Source organism: Prinia subflava, chromosome 20 (genome assembly GCF_021018805.1).
Source record: "Prinia subflava isolate CZ2003 ecotype Zambia chromosome 20, Cam_Psub_1.2, whole genome shotgun sequence".
Lineage (NCBI taxonomy): Eukaryota > Metazoa > Chordata > Aves > Passeriformes > Cisticolidae > Prinia > Prinia subflava.
This window is the reverse complement of record NC_086266.1, coordinates 7,536,228-7,557,159: the sequence shown is the minus strand read 5'-3', so window position 1 is coordinate 7,557,159 and position 20,932 is coordinate 7,536,228. Positions and strand designations below refer to the sequence as shown.

General features: G+C 49.9%; 1 protein-coding gene across 4 annotated transcripts in view; it reads left to right on the top strand.

Moving 5' to 3' along the window:
- The window catches only part of ARHGEF9 (Cdc42 guanine nucleotide exchange factor 9), a 192,449-nt gene that overhangs the window by 116,125 nt on the left and 55,392 nt on the right, over window positions 1–20,932 (top strand). For all 4 annotated transcript variants that reach the window (XM_063416581.1, XM_063416580.1, XM_063416583.1 and 1 more), the window contains one exon: window positions 16,523–16,702. In XM_063416581.1, the coding sequence (XP_063272651.1) occupies window positions 16,523–16,702 (180 nt within the window). The remainder of the gene's footprint in view (window positions 1–16,522; window positions 16,703–20,932) is intronic.

The window sequence follows — 20,932 nt, the reverse complement described above, 5'->3', positions numbered from 1 at the left end:
AACAGGAATGCTGCATCCAGGAAAATCTTCCTTTCCCCTGGATAGCTGCTGTTCCCTGAATACACCCGTGCCCAAGCCTGATACCAGCACCTAATTTGGATTTTAATTCCTCCAGCTCCAAGTACAAAAATATATTCCCAGTTCTTCCTCTGAGTGACCCCAGGAGCATTGTCCAGTGCAACAGTGCTCTAAGCTGGCACTAGCGATAGTGCAGACACCTTTATTGCAATATTCTGCAGTATTTATATATATATATGTATATATATATTCTTACTTAATTACAGCTATCTTGGGCACTAAAGTGCTTTGAAACATTGACAAATGTCCTCTGGATTTACTGGCTGGTGATTTGAGTTGTTAAAAGTTGTTTGAGGAGCTGCATTTCCAAGGAGTGTAATAAATAACAGAGATGGGAATATTTTTTGCCTTTTTATGGAGAGAAGGAAGATGTGTCCAAGTGCTTAGATACCTTTTGGGACAAGTGAATTTCCAGAGGGGTGGAAAAGGTGAGGCTGAACAGCCAAACAGCCACAGGCTGTTGGCACAAAAGCATGAAGATTTTGAAGGAATTGCCTCAAGTTTTTGGCAATTTTTGCTGTGTTCCTTCCAGCAAGGATGCTGGGGCTGCTGGGGGCAGGGGGATCCAAAGCTCTCATGGTTTGAAGAGTTCTGGTTCCTGGAGAAGAGAGGGACTCTTCCCTGGCTCTGCTCCCTCCAGCCTTCCTGGACTGCCTTGGGACAGTTCCTTAATTTAGTTTTTGTTTCTCACCTTGTTGATCCTCTCTTTGAAATCCATTGTTGGTGTTTTCCTTTCAGATGGTTAAAATGGAGCCTTTCTCCATTTCAGACTCCCAGCTCTCCCCATTTTACATAACTAATACCTCTCTGGAACTATTGAAGCTGTGTTAGCAGGCTCTGAAATGGGAGTTTAGCTGAGCTTTTAACGGGTTTAATCTTTTCCTGGGTATTAATCCTTCCAGAACCTCTGATAAAATTTGTTGCTTTTTCTCTGAATGCCTCCCACGCTGTCGATATCTGTCTGGAATGAAGTTGCTTGGTGCAGAACAGGCCATGGAGGAGGGAATGTTACAGCCTCCCATGGATCTTGCTCTCATTTTTGTGCATCCCGACTCCCCTCTGACTCCCTGCCACCACTGCTCCTGTGATTCCTTGCCCTGGGAGCGTCTCTCCCATTGAATATGGGGTTGGAATGAATTTGCTTCCTGTTTATCAGCTGTTTCTCAGTTCTCAGATGCATTCCTGAGGTTTCCCTGTTTGATAGCAGCAGAGAATGTCAGGGAAGAGCATCACCTCTTCCACACTGCAGTGGAGGTGGAAAGGTATTAAAGACCGTAAAAATGTTTGCTTTGGTTTTTTGTGCTTGTTTTTTATTGCTTTGTGCTGCATCACAGGATCCTAAACCTGTGTGACAGCAGACTCAGTCTGTGATCCAGGTTATCAAAGACTGCAGCTGAACTGGAGGGGAAATGATCCTTTTTTCCATCATGTTAGTGTGGAAGTGGTACCATCTCCTGTGGGGTACCAGGAGTCTTGGGCCAGCCTCCTCCACCTGTGCCAGCCCTGGGAAACACAGGAAAGAGCCAGGAAAGCAGCCCAGCAAACATAAACCCAAGGAAAATTCTCTCCATGCTTTTGAGATCTCCATGTTCTCCCTGACTCCAGCTATTACAGATGAAATAGGAAGGAGAAGGGTTTTTTTTTCCACCAGGCCTGACCATGGAGGCACTTGCCCAGTTGCTCATCCCACCCCTATTGCCACTGGCACCTTTGTCCAGTGCCAGCTCTTTTCCAAAGTTCTTTCCTTTGGGTGCACATCCTGGCTGCCCCAGCTGTGCAGTTCCAGGAAGGCAGATCCTTTCTTGAGCAGCGCTGATCATAAAAATGATCGTGCAAATTTGTGAGAGTGGGATAATTTATGGTTTCCATGGCAGTGCTGGAGGAGAGAAGAGCACTGAGGAGTGAGGGACGGAATAGCAACAGAAACCTGGGAGACACAGATCACATTCCATCTTCCCTGTTTCTTTTCTTCTGAGTGGGTCATAAAACAAAAGCAAATGAGGCAATTGGAACTCCCTGTCCATTTTCCTGGGGCTTGTTTAAATGAGGATTTACTTCAACTAAAAGCTCCTTAGAGCCACTTAATTCTTCCAGGTGGAGTAAATATCTAGGCCAGTAGTAAAAATTCCTTACAGATGTCTTCAGGAGGGTACTTAGCAAGCACTTTCCTGAAGAGAACATCTTGGACGCCTTCAAAGAGCAGAATCAGTTCCTAATGATGGTAAATTAGATAGCGGAGCAGGACTTGGCATAGCCTTGGGAATATTTGGAAATTGCTCCAGTGATAGAGAGGAATGAAATGGGCTGCAGAGCAGTGAGGCTACATGCTCTGATTTTCAGCTATTAGTCAAAATAACTCTAGCTAAAGTTTTATTTCAGAGATCTTGGCATATTTCACTATCAATTAATGTAATATCCTGTGGTACTGCATTGCAAAATTCCTGTGAATTCTCTGGGTGAATCCCTTTGCCATACTTGTCCCATCCATAGTGGGGTTAGTATGACCTGCCCACCACACGGAACATCTGAGGGAAGCTCACACACTCAACTTCTGCTTTTAGCTGGGAAAAAAAATCACACTGAGAAGAGCTGGAGATATCCCATTAGGTCAAAATCTCTGACCTTCATTATTTGGTCTCTTTTCTGGATATTCCTGTCCTAGAACTACCAATCCTTTAAGGCATCCTTTCCATGTTCTGAGTTGGCAAAACCTACGTCTGAAAGGAATAAGAATTATATACTGGATCTAATTGAGTGTGGACTGCTTGCCAGGCAAATAATACATGGAATAGCTGAGGCTGAGCCTGAGTGGATCCTTGGATGGGAATTCCTTGGATGGGAATTCCTTGGACTCAGCCTTGACAGCTCCATTTGGGCACATTTCAATCCAGACCCAAGCTCTGTGTGCTCTCAAATCTCTCTGTACCTGTGTGTGCCAACCTCCTGGACTGCCATTTGTGCTTTCCTCCAGTTTTGCTCCAGGAAGGGAAAGCAACACTGGAGCTGTCCATCAGCCACCAGGGCTGTGTGTTCCTGAAAGGGAGAACCTGAGATGTCCCGCGGGGTTTGGTGTCACTCCTCACTGAGCCCCACACAAGGCTGGCTGTGCTCAGCTGGGTGCAGGAGGATTGGAAATCCCAGCCTCTCCCAGTGCTGTCCGAGGAGGGAACAGCAGGAACCTCCTGCAGTTTGGGCAGTCCTGGGGGTGGATCAGATCCCCAGCGCTCCACCAAGAGCTGCCACAGCCCATCCAGTGCTGCTCCTGCAGGCACCTTTCCTTTGAAGGAAAACCTTTCCTTTGAGGGAAAGCAAGGATGCTTTGAAGATCTGACTGAGAGGGAAGGTGGTTGCTTTTCTTCAGAGCAGGAGCCCAGGTGTCCGTGAGGCTCCTGGATCATTCCTGAACTGAAGGCAGAGCAGGACTTGTATTTAGCCTGCTCCTCCCTGGCAGTCCATGGTGTGGTGGCATCCAGTCAAAGGTTGGATCTGATGACCTCAGAGCTGTTTTCCAGCCTTGATGATGTGTTAACTCTGGGACTGGAGTGCTCCTGGGTCGAGGGCTGCTATGAGTGACCAATTTACTGCCAGTGGTTATTCCAAACATTCAGGGAGGAGAGAGCTCAGCCCAGGCAGGAGCTCTGCACAGGGAGCTGGGGAGGACGAGTGTAGAAACATGGATGAGCATTTCCATGTTTGCATGGAAACCTGCTGGGACTCAGGGCAGGGTTCTGTAGTGGGACAGGCCAGGGAAAGGACACATCTTCCATGTCAGCACAGCCAGGGATTAGCTTCACATGGGCTCTGCCTCTGCCAGTTCCTCTGGGGTGAATCGTGTCCCAGAGGAGCTGCTTTCCTCCCAGAGGCTGCTAGGGATTTTATACACACTCCATTTGCCTTTCCCCTCAGATTGGAGAATTGAGATTTTTTCAGGTTTGAGGGGTTTTTTTAAGCTTAGGTGTTTTAAAAGTAACATTTTGGTTCACCTTTGGAGTTGCCATTTGACTTCTCTGTAGCATGTTGTGATTAGTGATTAATTGCACAGGACATGTTGTGACTCCAGCCCGTGTCCTGGGGTGCTTGTCGCAGCAATGATGCACTGGGTGATTACTCACTCCCCTTAACCTGACAGCTGTATTTCTTCCCCTGACTGCTTAATGACCTTGGCCAGGTACGTGCCTTGTGTTTTGTTGGAGGGCGTTGGGGATGTGCAAATTTTTCTTTCCCTTGCGTGACCTTCATCCTGCCTCGGTAAGAGAAGGGAACTGTTCCATGAACAGATGGAGCGTTATTTCTAGGGGAAGGTGGATAACACAGGAAATCATTCATTCAAAACCCCTTCAGACAACTCAGATGTTTGCCCTGAGAGAGTGTTGCAAATCCTAGTGCAAATACCTGCTCACACAAACTATCCAACTATCTTGAAAATTGCGTGTGAATGTGGAAGTCATCCAGTCCTGGAGCAGAGCAGTGCCAGAGGACTTAATTGAGCCATTAAGGAAATTAGGAATAAGCAGTAGTTACAGAACAGGTATTTTGTAAGCCATGTGTAGGCAAGTTAGACTAAAAAAAGGTTGTCAAGCCATAGCAGGTAAAAAAGGATGGTGTGTAAACCAGTCTGGGGATGGATTATTCGCTGCTAAAAGCAGCAAGGTTTGCTGCAAGTGGTGCTTGGCTCTTGTTACTCCTTAATGAATCGAATCTATTAACCAGGGAAAACATCATGTTGTCTTGAAAAACAAATCATATTTGGAAGCCTCTTTCCCTGCATTTGTACCCATTTTAACACGAGCACACTAATTATGCTGTGGAGATGATTTTGTTATGGCAGAAACGGAGCTGAGTTTGCAGCTGTAACTGTGGAGCTCTGGAGTGCTGGAATAGGTGCATGGGGAGAGATGCCTTTTAATTCCATTGCCTTTCTCTTTAATACTGGTATCCCTGTGCTTCACATGCAGCTTCACAGAGGGTTTCTGCTCCCTTGGGTGCAGAGGCAGGGGCCTGGCTCTGGGGGCTCAGCAGTCTCCAGACTCGCATGGATGCCAGGGATGGTTTGAGGAATCGTGTCCACGGCCCAGTTTCTACACAGATGGCAACAAACTCACAAATTCCCAGGCTTCCTGACATGTTTCCCGATGCACAGGGAGCTGCATGAGTCATATTGCTCCAGCTCTGGTCCTTTTGGATGGAAATTATACTTTTAAATACATTTTGTGATTACATGCAGCAGTGATGGGCTCGTTTGGAGGAGCTGGAATTCGAGCCATTAAGTTGAGTGGCTGCCATTATGTCCCGTGTTTGCCAACAGATAATACACAGACATACTTCATCTGTGACAGCTTTGCCCTCTAGACTTTGAATAGAATTATCTTGGTACAGAGCTGTTCTCTCCAGCACCACCCAGGTGCTCAATTCCTTGCACCAGGCAGCAAATGTGGCCTCATGACGAGGTGAAGTGGCACAGGGAAGGGACAGCACTTGCTTGTGCAGCATGACCTGGAGGGAGGGGAAAGGGACAATTACACAATGGATGAGGTGACACTGACGTGTCCTGGTGCAGCCCCTCTGTCAGGGCTTTCAGGGCTCCTGCCAGAGCTCTGAGCTCGCAGGGTGTGGGGCTGTGCAGGCAGCTGTGAAGTTCGGAGATGGGAGCAGGAGGATGAGGAATTCTCCTGGCTGTTCTCACTGTGCCTGGGTTGCTGCTGGCTCCCTGAGCAGCCCAGGGGCCTGGGGAGGAGCTCCTGGGTCAGAATGTGGTGATGGCTTGGAAAAACACCTGACATGACCTTAGCATCCTGTGGAAGTGTCATCCAAGGGTGGCCCAACTGAGGAAGCGGGCTGTGGGCTGCCTTGAGTTGGTCCTGTTGGAGGGGACATTTTGTGGCAGCTATCCATGGAATCTGAGGAGCCTTCAGCCAGTGACTCCTGTTCATTCCTAGGCTGAGCTGAGCAAAGCAGCTTAGAGGTGCAAGGCTGCATATCCGTGTGCTGATCTGGCCAATCCCTGTAATAGGCTTACAGGATCCGATGGCAATCTGTGAGACAATCCCGTGCCTCTAACGAGCATCCAGTCATTACCTTCCTGACGAGACAGCACTGTCCCTTCAGGAGGGAGGAAAAGGTTCTGGGAGTGAGAACACCATGTCAGATCCCACCTGCAGTGCCACTGTGGGAACCAAGGGACAAAGGTGGCCCTGCAGTGCCACCCCCTTTGCTCTCCATGGCCCCAGGTGCTGCTTCCCAAAGCCAGCAGGAGGGCAGGGTTTGCTCTGGGAGTGTTCAGTGCTTCCCAGCTCTGAGTGAGGCAGAGCATGGGGCAGGATGTTCCTGGGCCACTCCAGGAGCCTGGTGAGCTCAGAGGGCTCCAAGAGCCACTCAGAGAGCCAGAGGATGCCACAGGCTTTGGCTCAACAAGCATCTCAAGGGGACAAGCTGCTTTGCTCTTATCTCCTGCCTTTATCCCTTTGAAGTCCTGCCTCTTTGCCCTCTCAGGAGCTGGGGAATGGAAGGTGAGATGTGGGTGTGAGATGTGAGCACCTGAGGTGTGCCTGCCTGGGTTTTTGCTGTGCCCTTGCTGCCAGCATGGGGTGCTGGATGGCAGGGACTGCTCATCCCTGTGCTCCCTCAGGGATACCCGTGGCTGCTTTTTGGTCCAGGTGCTGGAATCCTGAAAATCATGAGGAAGACTCGTGGTTTTGCTGGAATAATTCTCATGAATATCATCACGTAGCCTTTTCTGTCCATTTCTTATTCTGGGTGCTCATGCTGGTTTTTCCTTTTGTTCCTGGAAGTGGAATCAATGGGATTTTTCCGTGGGTGGCTCTTGGTTTGCACAGGAGCAGCTGGATGGGCTCTCCTTGCCCCTGGCTTGGGAGGAAAGGCTGTCACTGCCCTTGCAGTCACCCAAAGCCCAGGCTGGTTCCTGGGGCCACGTGTTGCTTCTCCAGCCATTGCTCCCTTTGTGCTTCCTTTAATGACATTTTTTGTGAGTTCAGGCTCTGTGAACAGTTTGTAGATGTCGTTGCCCTCCTCTGCCAACCAGCCCCTCCTGGTCTGTGTTAGATGGGAGCTGCAGGGACTTACCCTGAGAAACCAGGAGATGAGAACAGCAAATAAGGAGCCCAGGTGGTGAATTTAATCAGTGTAATACATTCATCTGGACTTTAATCCAGCCTGGGCATTGATTTGCACTAATAACAGCCACCACTTTTCAAGTTCCAAGTTCTCAGTACTAAAAATATCTTTTTTTTTTTTTTTAATATTAACATGTTGGCCTCTTACTACAATACCAATATATGGGAGTTATGCATTATTGAGGATTCCTGGGGATGTGTTTAATACATTGTGGTCCAGCATGACACAATCCAGGCCTCTGCTTCATTATTAAGTGGGGTTTTAGAACACATTGCAGTGACTCAGTCACAAAGGGGCTCTTGCTGCTGCTTCCCTGTTCTTGGCCATGCAGGAGTGATGTTCCTGCTTTGTATTAACAGCCCTGCCTTTGAATTCATTCACTTCCCTGATTTTCAGACCTGGTCAGCTGTGTCAGCTTTCAGAGGACAAAGCATCCACACAGAGTTTCATGAGTTCTGCTCCTGTTACTTTCTTCATTTCCCTGAGAATTCCTGGATCTGGGTGAGGGGATAGCTGCCTGGGTGCTCCTGGTGTGTGTCTCGGTGCCATCGCTCCTGCTGGGGACAGCTGCATGGCTTAGCTGTGTGTCACCAGCCTTGGGCTGGCTGGAGGCCCTTGTGCAGCTGCAGGGATACAGATCCCACGTCTGGGATGAGCAGATCCCTGTGTTGTCCCTTTGTAAGGAGTTGTGTTAAATAATTCAATCCACTGGGAGTCATCTGTGCCATTTTCTCCTTAATTCCTTTCTGCTTTGGAAACTTCCACGTCCAGAGTAACAGGTGATGTACATTTTAACATAAATATCCTTTGAAACGTGGGTTACTCTTGCTTTCCTCAGAGCAATGACAATTTTATCTCCTCAACCTCTTCCATTCGGTTGCTCAAATGAACTCAGTTTTCCCACAATCTGATCCATGGCAGGGCAGTTGTTGGCTTTCCAGTTTGAATCAGGGCAGGCTTTTGGGGTAAAATGAGCCTGGATTTGGCATTGCTGACATTTCCAGTCAAGTCTTTGGTCATCCATGGAGGGTTTGGAGGCTGTGGATTGGCTGCACCACGGGCAGAGGGATGCTCAGGGTGGTGTTGATGCTGTTTGTCCACGCTGTGTCCCTCATCCCAGGGCTCAGCATTCCCCAGCAGCATCTTGTCCTTCTCTGTACATTCCCAGAGCCAAATTTGTATCTATTCTCTAATATTTATATCTGTTTAGTAATGTTTATTTCTCTTTAGTAATATTCTCTTTGCTCCTCTGCCTTACTCTGCCCCTTGGGTGACTGAGAGAGAACCAGACCCCTCCTCCCGTGGGTGCTGCCATGGGCTGCACACGGTGCCTCGATGTTACTGGGCCCAGTGCTTGCTGGGCTGGGAATTTATGGCACTGGGAACACACCTTGGGAATTCTGACTGCTCCCAGCCAGCCAGCATCCTGCAGGCCCAGCCAGTGACACTGGACTGGGTGCAAATCAAAGCCCAGCTCCAGCCCCCTGCACAGGAGGGATTTCAGTCCAGCTCCAGGTCTTTGAGGCTGTTGTGGCCTTGGCTTGGGAATGTCAGGAGTCCCTTCTGGGGGCAGGGGGCTGGGATTTGTGTGAGTATCTGAGGTTTGGGTCTTGGAGAGTGTTTATTGTTTGTCGCTGAGTGCTGCAGTGAGGGATCTGTGCTGACAGCCCCTGCCAGCCCCGAGCCCACAGCACTGGCAGCTGCCTTGCCTCTGCTTGCTGAAGGTGCTGCTGGCCCTGGAGCAGTTCAAACTTGGACTTCCAGCCCCAGCCTCATCATTTATCTGAGCTAAAAGATGATGGCAAATGGTTATTTGTAATTACTCTACAGGAAAGGTGTGTCATGAGGCAAGGGGAGGCTTAATGTGTCCCCTCCACGGGAGGGCTTGGGAAGCGATCAGGGTGACATTTGCTTCATCCAAACAGCTCAAACCTGCATGGGCTGTGCTTCAGTGGGGTCCCTCCGCCTTGTTGCCACCTTCCATTCTCCTCCTTGCTGCTGCCAGGGTTTTACTCAGCTCTCCACCCACGGCCCTGCCGTGTGGCTGCTGTTATTAATAGGAATGACATGGGCAATAATCATAATAAGGTGGAAAATGAGACTAATGCCATCCCCTGGGCTCTGCTGCTGCAGCCTGGCTGAGGCCAGGTCATTTCCTGGCTGCCAGGTGAGATCTTCTCAAGAAAGTGTAAATCAATGGAAAATAGAGCAACGCAGTCCTGAGGAGCCTTTCTGTCTGTACTGACTCTCCACGTAACATAGAGATAAATAAAAGATAGATAAAGCTTCCAACCAAGTGTGGCAGCCTTCCCAGCATATGGGATATGGGAGACTTTCACTCCAATCAGCCTCTTTCAGCTGAAATCCAGTCATTAGTTAAATTCATCAAAGGGCTTGAAAGCAGAAAGGGAAATTGTGTGACTTGTGCTTAACCTTTGGGTGATTGCACCTCATGAGAGAATGAGCAAATCAAGTGGAGCTGCCCTCCCCTGTGTTTGGTGAATGAGCCGTGGGACCATTCACTGAGATTGGGCATTATTCACTTTGTATAATTCCTGATGAGAGGTTTAAAAATAAACACAGCATCAGAGGGACTCCAGGGAGGTTTTGCAAGAGCAGGAGTGCAGCAGGATGGGCTGGGGTGTTCTCTTGTGCTCCTCCCTTTGTGTGACCCTGTCCTGGCTGGGGGAGGCAGCAGGATGTGGGACTGAGGCATGGGATGCACTGCTCCTCTCCTCACTCCATGGGCACGGAGTGGGTCCCAGCAGAGCTGTGGAGGGACCTAGGAGGTGACAGCAGACTCCCAGTCCCACCAGGACCCTGTCCTGGCTGGGAGAAGCAGCAGGACGTGGGACTGAAACACGGGATGCACTGCTCCCCTCCTCACTCCATGGGCATGGCTGTGCTGGGAGTTCAGGGAGTGAATCCCAGCAGAGCTGTAGGGGGATCTGGGGGTCACAGCACACCCCCAGCCCCAGCAGCCTGTGGAGCAGTGTGAGGTGCCTTCCCTCTGGGATCACGGGGAGCAGGGCAGTGCCCTCCCTTGGCTGGGGATCTGTGGAGCTCTGCTGTGTCCTGTCCTTCCCCCCAGCACTGATTTCTTTGAACACCAGCTCTGTGTATCCTCCTTTGAAGCTGTTTGGGCTGCCTCCATTGTGGAGGGGCCTGGTGAACACAGTGTGGGCAATGCTGTAGTGATTTTACAGGGCTTTTATGTTGTCTGAATAAAGGGCATCTTTGTGCCAGAACAATCTGAACAAATGGCATCCACTCACCACATTTCTCCCTCTTCCCCTCCCAGCCTGCTCCTATTCCTGCATCCTGCTCCTGTGGAGGAGGGCACAGCTTATGTAACGCTGATTTGAAAGGGAACTACCCAGAGCTCTCGTGTTTTACTGTTACAACTCTACTGATGCAGTAATAAATGATCTAATAGAGAAACACTTTCCTGCCTTAAGATTATTCATGTTCAGAGACCATGGTCCTGGAAACTTTGAGGTCTGTGAAGTTTTCTAAACAGATGGTGAATGATGAAAGATTTATTTAGGGGTTTTGGGGAATGTGACTCTTCATAAAAAAGTGCATTTTGGGTCAGTGAGAAGCTCTGTGCTGAAAACTCAGGGTGGAATCTTGTGGGCTTGCAGTAATTATGTATCCCTGGAAGAGGTATGGACAGGTGAGAGTGGTTTGAATGGCTCTTTTGTGCCCATTTCAGTCTCCAGGGTCCACTAAGCCCCAGATTTCTTCTTCAAGCTGGCCCATAAGAAGCCACTAAGTGCTGATGAGTTTGGAATATTTAGCAGAATGTTGCAGTAGTGGCTGATTTCACTCAAAGATGCTCAGTCCTTGGCTGCCTCACTGCAGGCAGGGGCTGAGGTGGAGCAGATGTTCTTGTCCACTTGTGCATCCTGGCTTGGGAAGCGAGCAGAGCCAGAGAAAATGCACAGATTGGAGGCAGAGGCTCACCCATTCCCCAGAATAATTTTCCAGTTGGTGCTGTCATGTGGAGCTGGAGCAAAGTCCCTCTGCAGGGACGCGACTGGGTCATGGCTCAGAGAGTCAAACCCTCAGTGGCTGGGGAGAAGCTGTAACCCTGGCTCAGAGGTCACTCTGGGCTTTGGGAAGCCATCCTAGGTGTGTTCCTGGGCTTTTTTCCCCAGGATGTGCTGTGGATACAGACTCTGAGAGGCCTCCCCTCCCTTCCTCTCCGTTGGCTCGTGTGGATTAGCTCCAGACCTGCTCCAGTAACAGGGTCAGACAGATTCCACCAGGTCCTGTAACTGGGAGCTGTTCCTGTTATCCCTTTTGTTCTTTATTTTCCTGTTTACTTTGATGGGGGCAGTTTTTGGTCTTGATAAATGTGCCACAAAGGCATGGTCGGGAAAGAAAATGTAAAATCTGGAGTCAAACTCCCACTTTTGAGCACCTCCTTTGTATTACTTGGAAGCTCCCCTGTGGCATTAATGTCACATTAAAGCCCTTTGGCTTTGGAAAGTGCAAGGGGAGAGGGAGGCAGTGGGGATCTTTGGCCAGATGGACCTTTCTGAGCTTTCCCAGCACTGGTGAGGACAGAGTTCAGCAGCCCTGGCACAGGGAGGGCCTTGCAGAGTCCCCTAAACCCCTTTTTTACTGTTTGTTGATGTTGACATTTTATTTTGGCACCACCTCTAATGTATTTCTTTATTGCCAGTGGCCACATTCCATCCTGGAAATGACACCAGGTGGGAAGAAAAAGCAGAATCCTCCAAGCCCTTCAGCAGGAATAGTTTCCTTCCTTGCTGCTGGCCGTGCTCGCTGTTGCAGAGCATTCACCTGTTGTGCTGGAGTGTTGGGAGTGTCTTGAAGGAGCAGCTGTAGGGGGAGGGTTTGTGACTGAGTTACTGGAGGTTTGCTGTGGAAACCTGTGGGGAAAACCCCTGGGAATGCTGAGGCTCTGATCCTGGTGGTTCAGGGCTAATGCACCCTGTTCTTAGTGTGCTTACCACCGTGCATGGAATTAGAGAGAGCCTTGTCTTCTAGCCCTTTTTCTTTTCCTCATTAAATCTGTTTGTTTGTGGTGCTGGGATGTGGAAGCCCCTCCTCTCTGTGCCCTGGAATTCCCTTTGCCCGTGGCTGGGTGTTTGTTGGACCAGTGCCTGGTGCCCAGCCCACACAACTCCCCAAGAGTTAATCTGCTCTTCTGCCCACTGAGAAAGTTTTTCCTCCACCCCCAAAAGTGCTCTGCAGGCTCCTGTGGAGCAGGAAACATTATTCTCAGGTCTGTAGTTCCCAAATGCTCCTGGGCATTTCTGCACTGATGTTACGAGGTGAAAGCATTGAGGAATTTTCTCTTTGGGCTCTTTACTTTGAACAAGCAACTGACAAGAATAATTGATTTTAATAGGAAGCAGGACTTCCACCTGGCAGACAGGCAGTGTTCAGGGGATGTCAGACTGAATGTCCTCATCACCTGCTGCAGTTCTTCTTGCTGCTTCTCTTTTCCTATGGCTAGGACTTTCCCAAGTATCCAAGTTCTAATTTTTGTGAATTTACAAGGCTAAGATTTTGTGAATTCTTCTGGTTGGTACAGAGAATATAACTTTATTTCCATCAACCTTCACCCTAAGAAAACTGCTGTGTCTGGGAGAGTGTGCTTTAATATATGACTGTTCCTATAGTGATTATTATTCCTAAATTCCATTCTTTGGTTTTGGCAAAGGCCAAACCATAGATGGGATGAACATTAAGATGTGGGAAATGTAAACTTCTGCCTCAGCCAGTTAAACACAGAGTGATTTCTAGGGCATGATTCACCTGGCTGGAAGGTAGATTGCTGAAATAGCTGGGATGAATCACACTCCAGATGTGTCTCTTTCCCTTCACTGGCTATCAGGGAGTCCAGCTGCAGTGTGGGGGAATCTGTCTTTATGGCAGAGAAGTTCCTTTCAAGGTCTTTGGCTGAATATCCCTGACCACAGCACTAAGCCCAGCTTTGAAGCTGAGAGAAGTGAACTTTCTGGAATGAAGAGCTCCTGTGATGAATTCTCTGAGAAAATAATATTTCATGCTGACCTTTCTCCAGTTTGTCATCTCCTGCTGCTGCAGATGTCAGGTTCTGTCTCCATAACCCTGCCCTGAGAGAGCCGGACGGCTCCACGGATGCAGCAAGATGTCTTGCAAGATAAATTAAACTGGATCTTTTCATTTGGGGCCCTGACATTCTCTCAATGGGCTCAGCACGTGGGATGGCTGCAGCTCCAGTTCTCGCCGTCCTTTTGGTACAGGCTGAGCTGGATTTGTGTTCCAAAAGGCCAAGGCTTGCTTGGAGGATTCCTGGGCTGTGGATCCCTTCCTTGGGCCGAGAGCAAGGACCAGGCGCTGGGCTGGACCTGGCACTGATCACTGGCACTGATCAGTGAGAACCAAGGACTTGGAGACCTCCTTGAGATGAAGAAGCACCTTGCAAAGCCACCCCAGCTCCTGCCATCCCCTGAAAGCCCCTGCCAGTCCTGTGTGTTACACAAAGGCTGAGGTGTGACCCCCTGTGTGTCCCTGTGCTGTCCCTGCCAGCCCTCACCGCTGGCCAAGCCCTGCTCCTCACAGCTGGCATTTGTGCCTCAGGCTTTGGAATGGGTTTTTGCTAAGTAGGCTGGGAGGGTTTGAAGCACAGTCCCTCTGAAGTTTGGGCTCAGTGACGTTTCTGTGGCAGTTTGTGCCCAGAACTGGCTGTGTGTGAAGTGACAGCAGAGTTTCTGTCAGCTGAAGCAGAAGCAGCAGGAACACGGCTCCTGCGTAATAGCTCTGTTCCTGGTTCCTCATCAGTGCAAAAGGGACTAAAATACCCAATGGCATTAACAAAAGGAACAAGTGTCAGGCCAACCCGATTCATTTTTTGACAAGAAAACTGATTTTTGAGCCAGAGAGAACGTACTCTGCTGCATTCACTGAGAGGAGCTGAGTGCAGGATCACTGTGAGCCACGGGTGGGAGGTGGCCATGGGGAAGGGGGACATGTGAGGTATTACTGGGAGATCTCTGTGACACTGGAATAAATATTTCATGCTGTTCCACAAATCTCTGGTAAGGTCCCTTTGGGAACAGTATTTGCAATTCTGGTCATCTGTGTTCCAGAAAAATGCAGGCAGTGTACGTGGAAGCCTGAAAAGGCTGGTGAAATGCCTGGGGGAAGGAAAAGCTGGGGGCTGGAAGGGCAGAAATTCCTTACCTGGAAACCACACCTGGACAGCATCCTTAAATATGGCAAATGGGACGCACTGGTGAAGGAGGAGGGCTCAGTCCTGGCAAAAGAACAGATAAATGATACCTGATCTCAGATGTATCATGTATTTCTTCAGCTCTGAAGTCTCATCCCTTCGATCTGTCCTGGCGTTCTCTGTGCTTTAAACTGATCCCTATTTGTGAGAGCATCCAGGCACCTTGACTGGGAGCAGAGCAAGGGGTTGTGAGGAGGCACTGAAACACCTCTGAGCATCCAGCTGTTGCCCTGCCATCAGAAACCAGTCTCCATAAGTGTCACTTGTCCAGATGTGGCTCCCGTGCTGTGCTGAGCCCAGCCCTGGGGCGAGCTGGGGCTCCAGCCCTGTCTGACTGCAGCTGCTGCTGCTTTGGTGGGACCCTCTGGTGCCCAGCTCGCTCCAGCTCTGTCTCCAAAGCCCAGATATGGGGTAACCCCTCACTGGGGCAGGAGGTGCCCTCTGCCACCACCTGAGGGGGATGTGCCTGTGCTGTGCCTTGGTTTTCTGCCTGGTGTCCCAGGACCTTGTGAGGCTGGTGTGGACAAATCCCCTGTATGACACACAAAGGGGACAGGTTTCTTCTACAGCTGATGGTGAATTAGAAGGGTCAGTTTGTCAAAGTGAAAGTGGGAGGAACAGAGCTTTACTTTGCTGCCCACTGACTGGATCCATCTGGGTTTTGAGGATGAAAGGCACTGCCAGGTTAAGCAGCAGAGCTCACAGGTCTTGCTGCTTTGTGTGGCTGCCTCTACAACTGAAGGGCTGGAACTGCAGCTGTGATTGTCCCAAAGCCAAGGAGATCAGGTTTTTAAAGGAAAGCCAGTCCAAGGCAAATGGTAAATCAGTTGACTGGATTGTCTGCAAGGCTTCAATGTTCTCTGTTGATGCTGAGAACCTGAAGCTGTGCTAGAAGGGCTCCTTCAAGTTCTCACTGTGCAGGCAGTGATTAACAGGGGTTTGGGAAAGCCAGACTTGCATTAAGAGCTTCTGCTCTTGCCTACCCATGGCAAGGGGTCATTGTCTGTGTGCTTTGTGTTCCTCCACGAGCTGAGGCTCTCAAGCCTCACACAACAAGGTCTGGAATGGTCCCTGTGAGCTCAGACTGGGACTTGGAGGGAGCCCAAGTCCGTGGTCAGGGTGTCTCAGTGGCAGAACAAGGCCCAGGATGGCTCTGACAGGCTGCTCAGCGTATGGGGAAGATCTGTATTTGCTGGGGCAGAATTCCTGCAGTGGGCAGGAATAATACACATATTCCTGCCCTGCAGTGGGCAGGAATAATAAACACAATTTATTACTCTATTAAAAGCACACAGCTGTCAGTCAGAGGAGCAGGGGTGTCCTGGGCGGGGATGGATGGCTGGAGAAGCCAGCAGTGTTGGGATGATCCCTCCTGCCAGCACGGAGCAGGAGTTCATGTCTGACCCAAAGGAGAGCTGAGCTGTGCTGGGGCAGTTCTGAGGCCCCATAAGCTCCACAGGCAGAGGTGTCCCCGAGGTCCTGCCAGACACCAGGCTGGCACCAGTCCAGGGTCTGCTCCATGCAGACTGACCCCACAGCCAGGACCAGCATGGGCAGAGCTTAGGCTGGGCTGCCAGGGCTGGGCAGGTCAGCAGCATGTCAGAAGTGAGGGGTGTCAGTACATCCCCAGCACTAAAATGGGCAGCTCCAGTTTCAAAAAAAGCCTCCTAAATACGTGCACTAACTTTGCTTGGATCTGCATGGAAAGCCTCCCCAAGCCTCTGACGTTTCCACTGAAGCGAAAATTCCTTTGCAGGACACCATGGCTGGTTTTTGGTGGTTTTGGGAGCTGTGCATTTTGCCAGTGGAGTTGTCCCTGACAGATGTGCATGTGTGGAGGTGGGAGGGGAGGTGCCAGGCCCTGGGGGACTCCTGGGGGCACCTGGAGCTTGCCTGGCATGGCTGGGAGCAGGATGAGGGCAGTGGGGATGGCCCAGGGCGAGGCGTGGGGGTGGAATTGGCAGGGCAGTGTTGTGTGCTGCGAGCTTTGCTGCGTGTGCTGCTGTGCATGTGTGAGCTGGGGCTGCAGGCCTGCCCTGACTGTGCTCTTCTCTCCCCAAGCTGATCAGTGGTGGTTCCATTGTCAGTGCTGAGGCAGTATGGGATCACGTCACCATGGCCAACCGGGAGTTGGCGTTTAAAGCAGGAGACGTCATCAAGGTCCTGGATGCTTCCAACAAGGACTGGTGGTGGGGTCAGATCGACGATGAGGAAGGATGGTTTCCCGCCAGCTTCGTGAGGGTGAGTGATTTTCTGCTTTTTACTGCTCTAAGGAATCACTGCCCGTGCTCAGGACATCAAGAACTGAGCTCATCCTCAGTTTTTACTGTGTTTGTTCTCACTGATGCTGATTCCTACTTCTTTGCCTGTTTTCTGTCAAAAAAATTGGGGAGCAAAGAAGGTTTCTGCTTGGTGCTGCCTCCCCAGCACACAATTTTTTCCCCCTCTGGTGCAGCTCTTGTGTCTCCTCAAGGTCTGGCCAGTGCCAAGAGCGAGAGATCTGTGACTGGAACTGGAGCTGGGCTGCCCAAAAAAGTCAATGCTGTTAGTCTGGCCTGGGATAACAAATTGTGTTTGGTATTTGAGTCTGACCCTGCAGCTGGTGGTGGCAACAAGTCTGGAAAATGGATTTGTGTCAGGTGTGATTGAGGTGAAAACCTTCTTGCAGAAACACTCTCACCTGTGCCACTGGCACGTCTCCTCTGTGCTGCAGCTGGAAGGGCTGAACGAGAACAAGCTCATTTTGTTTGCTTAATTTAAACACTGAAATATTCTGGGCCAGTTTAACCTCTCAGTGCACTGACCAGTGCTGATTTCTCTGTGGTTCTGGGGAAAATATTTAACAGCCCTTTGGTGTGGTGTCCAAACAAACTTTCCATGGGAGGTTTAAGAACAGTCTGGAAAACTCTGTCCTGTTTTTTAAAAACACATCAAAACTCCAAATGAACCAGTGTCTTTAGAGCCCCAGCCCTTTGGATCACTGCCTTGGCTGAATTCCCCATCTCTCCCTACACTTTTCAAAGGCTGGGAGGATGGTGTTAGAAACTTTGGGAGGAACAAAGGAGAGGGGGGTCAGTGGATCTCAGACAAATGTCTGGAACAAATCCTGGATCCTCATCCTTGGTGCTGAGGGTCACAGCAGCCTGACCAGGCAGGTTTCTTGCCTGTTCTGTCCAGTGTCCCAGTGAGACCAATCCTTCCATCAGCTCTGCAAGAGGCTGCCTTGGCTATTCCATGTGGGAATCCCTTACTGAGGGCAGGCAGGGAGCAGACACCTGCCCCTCCCAGAGGGGAGCAATGCCTGGCTGTGCTGTTGTAGTGAAAATTAATATTTAAAAACAAGAGCTCTGACCCATTTGGTCTGCAGGTCTTGAAGGGAGGCTGGAGGGGAAGTTTTGCCCCTCAGGTTTCCAAAGCAGCTGAATAAGAAATGAAAGAACTGCAAGAAGAGCAGATGATCACTCACATCATGAGGAGGCTGCGTTTTTCTCTGTTGTACTTGGAGCCCTGCTTTTTTAAGATGATGCCAGAAAACTGCCTGATTTAGCCTGGGTGGATCTAGTTTTACTTGCAAAATAATTGCTTTTCTTTATATCTGTATTTCTCTTCTGCAAGCACAGAAGGAAAAGGGAACAGTATGTTGCATAGAATATGAATAGTATTCAAGTGAGGGATGTCAGACAGACCAGACAGGTATAAAGCCAAAAGGATTAATTTCAGGATATTTTAGACTTCAGGCCTCTTGGAAGTACTAACAGGAGTGCAGGAGAAGACCACTGCACAGCTGGGTTCCTCTCAAAGTCCTTTGAATCACTTCTGAGGACAAAACTGGGCTGGGAACCCAATTTGCAATGAGATGTCTGACACTTCTTGCTCTCCAGCCAGATCATCTGAAAACCTTTGGCAAAGCGTTTGGCACTCATGAAATCTCATAGCAGGGAACTTCACATTTGCAAGTGGAGAGGAAAACAGGAACCTGCTGATTCCCTTGGCCTCCTTTACATGACAGCCAGGGGTGGCAAACAAAAACGCTCCTGAATTCCCTGCACACGCAGCAATTGTTGTCTCCCTGCTCACACCTGCACTAATCCTCTTAAACAGCTTGGGACATGAATAGAAGGAAGGTGAGGAGAGGAAACCACGGAGGTTTGGGAGCTCAGGAACTTTCAAGGAGAAACTGGATGATAAAGCAATGTTTTTTTGGGGGAAGAGAAAGCGCAGCATTGGAGAATTAAAATTTGGAGCCAGCAGGGACTGGTGAATGATTTCTGCAGGGAGCTGCTGCACTCAGGGAGAAGGTTATGAAAAGCCCTAAGTCAGAAAGGTGGCAAAGAACTCCAGAACTAAATTTAAGACCCAGCAACAAGCTGGGTTTAGACAGATGAAGGTGTCTGTGGTGTATTTTAGTGCCTGTTCTGAGCACACTGGACACCCACAGGGTGTAGCCGTGGTTGCTGCACGGTGTCTTTGAACATCCTGTCAGCTTCCAGTGCTCTTGACAGGTTGGGAGGTACAGCTGGAAAAAAACAGCAAGAGTTTCAAACAAGATTTCATTTTCTTGTGGTGGTAATGCCACTTTTTTCTCCTCTGTGGATGGCAGAGCCTTGGGCTGTCTGTACATCAGATGAGTTTTTGCATAACCAGCACATTGGCACTGGCTCAGGGAAACAGGCTCAGTGTTGGTAGGGAGGGATTTATAGCAGAGAATAACAGTCCAGGGCTGCCTGTGCATTCCATTGTTGTACCTTGAGGTCTCCTTTAGAAAGCACAGCAAGCCTCAAAACAAAGTTTAGATTGCAGAGCCCCTCATCAAGGCTCCAAAACAGCCCAGGTGAGACACTCCAAGCACAGGAAATCAAATGGCTTTGTGTTTGGGCTCTGACATATTTCCACTGCAAGAGAAATAAAAAGAGTAACGCTTATGGATGCTGTGCAGTGGAATCTTTCCTCAGAGACATGACAGAGTGCCCCTGTCCTGGGCAGGGAGGGCGATTTATTCCTGTGTAAAGCTCTCCTTAGTCTCTTTGGATTCCAGACTGAGCTTGCAGAATATATTTCTTCTCACCTCAGCAATGCTCAGTCTCCCTTCCTTATGTTACTAAGCCAAGGTAAAGAGCAAAACTGGGGCTGAGGAGCTTTTACTGCAGCCTCTTGTAATACCTGGTGGCTGAAGGAGGGAAGAAATGGTCCTCCCAAGGCCTGAGCAAGGAGGGGCTATAAAATCTTCCTGGTCTCCTCTTCCAGGAGGAGGTGCAGGGGTGGAGGAGTGCAGGGGTGGCAGTGCTCTGTGTTCTCTCTCACCACTGCCTTGGTTCCCCCAAGTGTTGTAATTTTAGATTGATTTTCCTGCCGAAAAGCTGCCTTTGACCCACTTTATTTTCTGCTGCTAAAGGAAAAGTGCTGGATAAATTGGAGTGAGCTTTTAAGGTGCTGTGGAGAAGGAGACTCTGAACCCAGAGCCTGGTCCCAGTGCCTGCAGCTTGTGCCTTTACTGGGCAGGTGGGTTGAGCTTTCAGTTGTGCCTGCTCTGTACTGCAGGTGTAATTCCCCACCTTGCTGCTTTTTGCCTGTAAAATCTGATTGTATCTTGTTGAGCCCATCACTCATCTGCTTTTCCCCCTTGCATGAGCATTCCCTCAGAGCCAGGGGCATCAAGGTGAGATTTCCCAAAGAAAGGCTGGAGCTGAGGTGTCCTCACCTCTGGATGGACAGCCCAGGATGTGCCTGCTGCAGTCAGAGCCTTCTAAAGGAGATTTGATTCTCCCGTGGCAAATCCAGCTTAAAAATAGCTGTGCTGGAGGCAGGGCCCCATGTGGGCAGCACTGCTGGGGACAGGCTGAGCTGAGGAGTTTGGGGTTTCCAAAAAGCCAGGAGCATTTCAGCATTCCAGGGCTCCCTGTGCCACCTGCAGCTCAGACAGGTCCCCCAAAGGGTCACACACTGCTGGCACTGTGCCCTTCCCTGGACAAGCTGGTTTGGAGGTGCCAAAGCAGAGTTTTGAGGCTTTTCCTGGAGTCAGACAAAAAAGGCACAAATGTCCACAGCCCCTTGCAGGCACAAACCTGCAGAGCCCTTCCCTGGCCCTGCCCTTGCTCAGCCTGGCAGGGCTGTGCAGTGAGCTCTGAGCTTTCTGCTCCTCCCCCTGTGTGTTCCAGGTACCAGCACTCAGCAGGGCTGTGGGAGATGGGGGGCTGAGCCCTCATTCCCAGTGTTCTGATGGATAGAGTGGAGCACACACAGTTTGCTGCAGTGTCCAAGCAGCTTTGGGTCTCTGCTGGAGCTCCAGCCCCTGGGAATGTGCATTGGGATTGCAGCGAGCAGGGGAGGGAGCACAGGGCCTGTTCCCTAGAGCTGTTCTTGTTCACTTTTTGGGGATATAGAGCCTGAAGCTGTCCCTATAGAATCCTCTGTTTTCTCCTTTTCCAGAAATGAGTAAAGGGTGTTTCTTACTTTGGGTAAGGGGAATTTTGG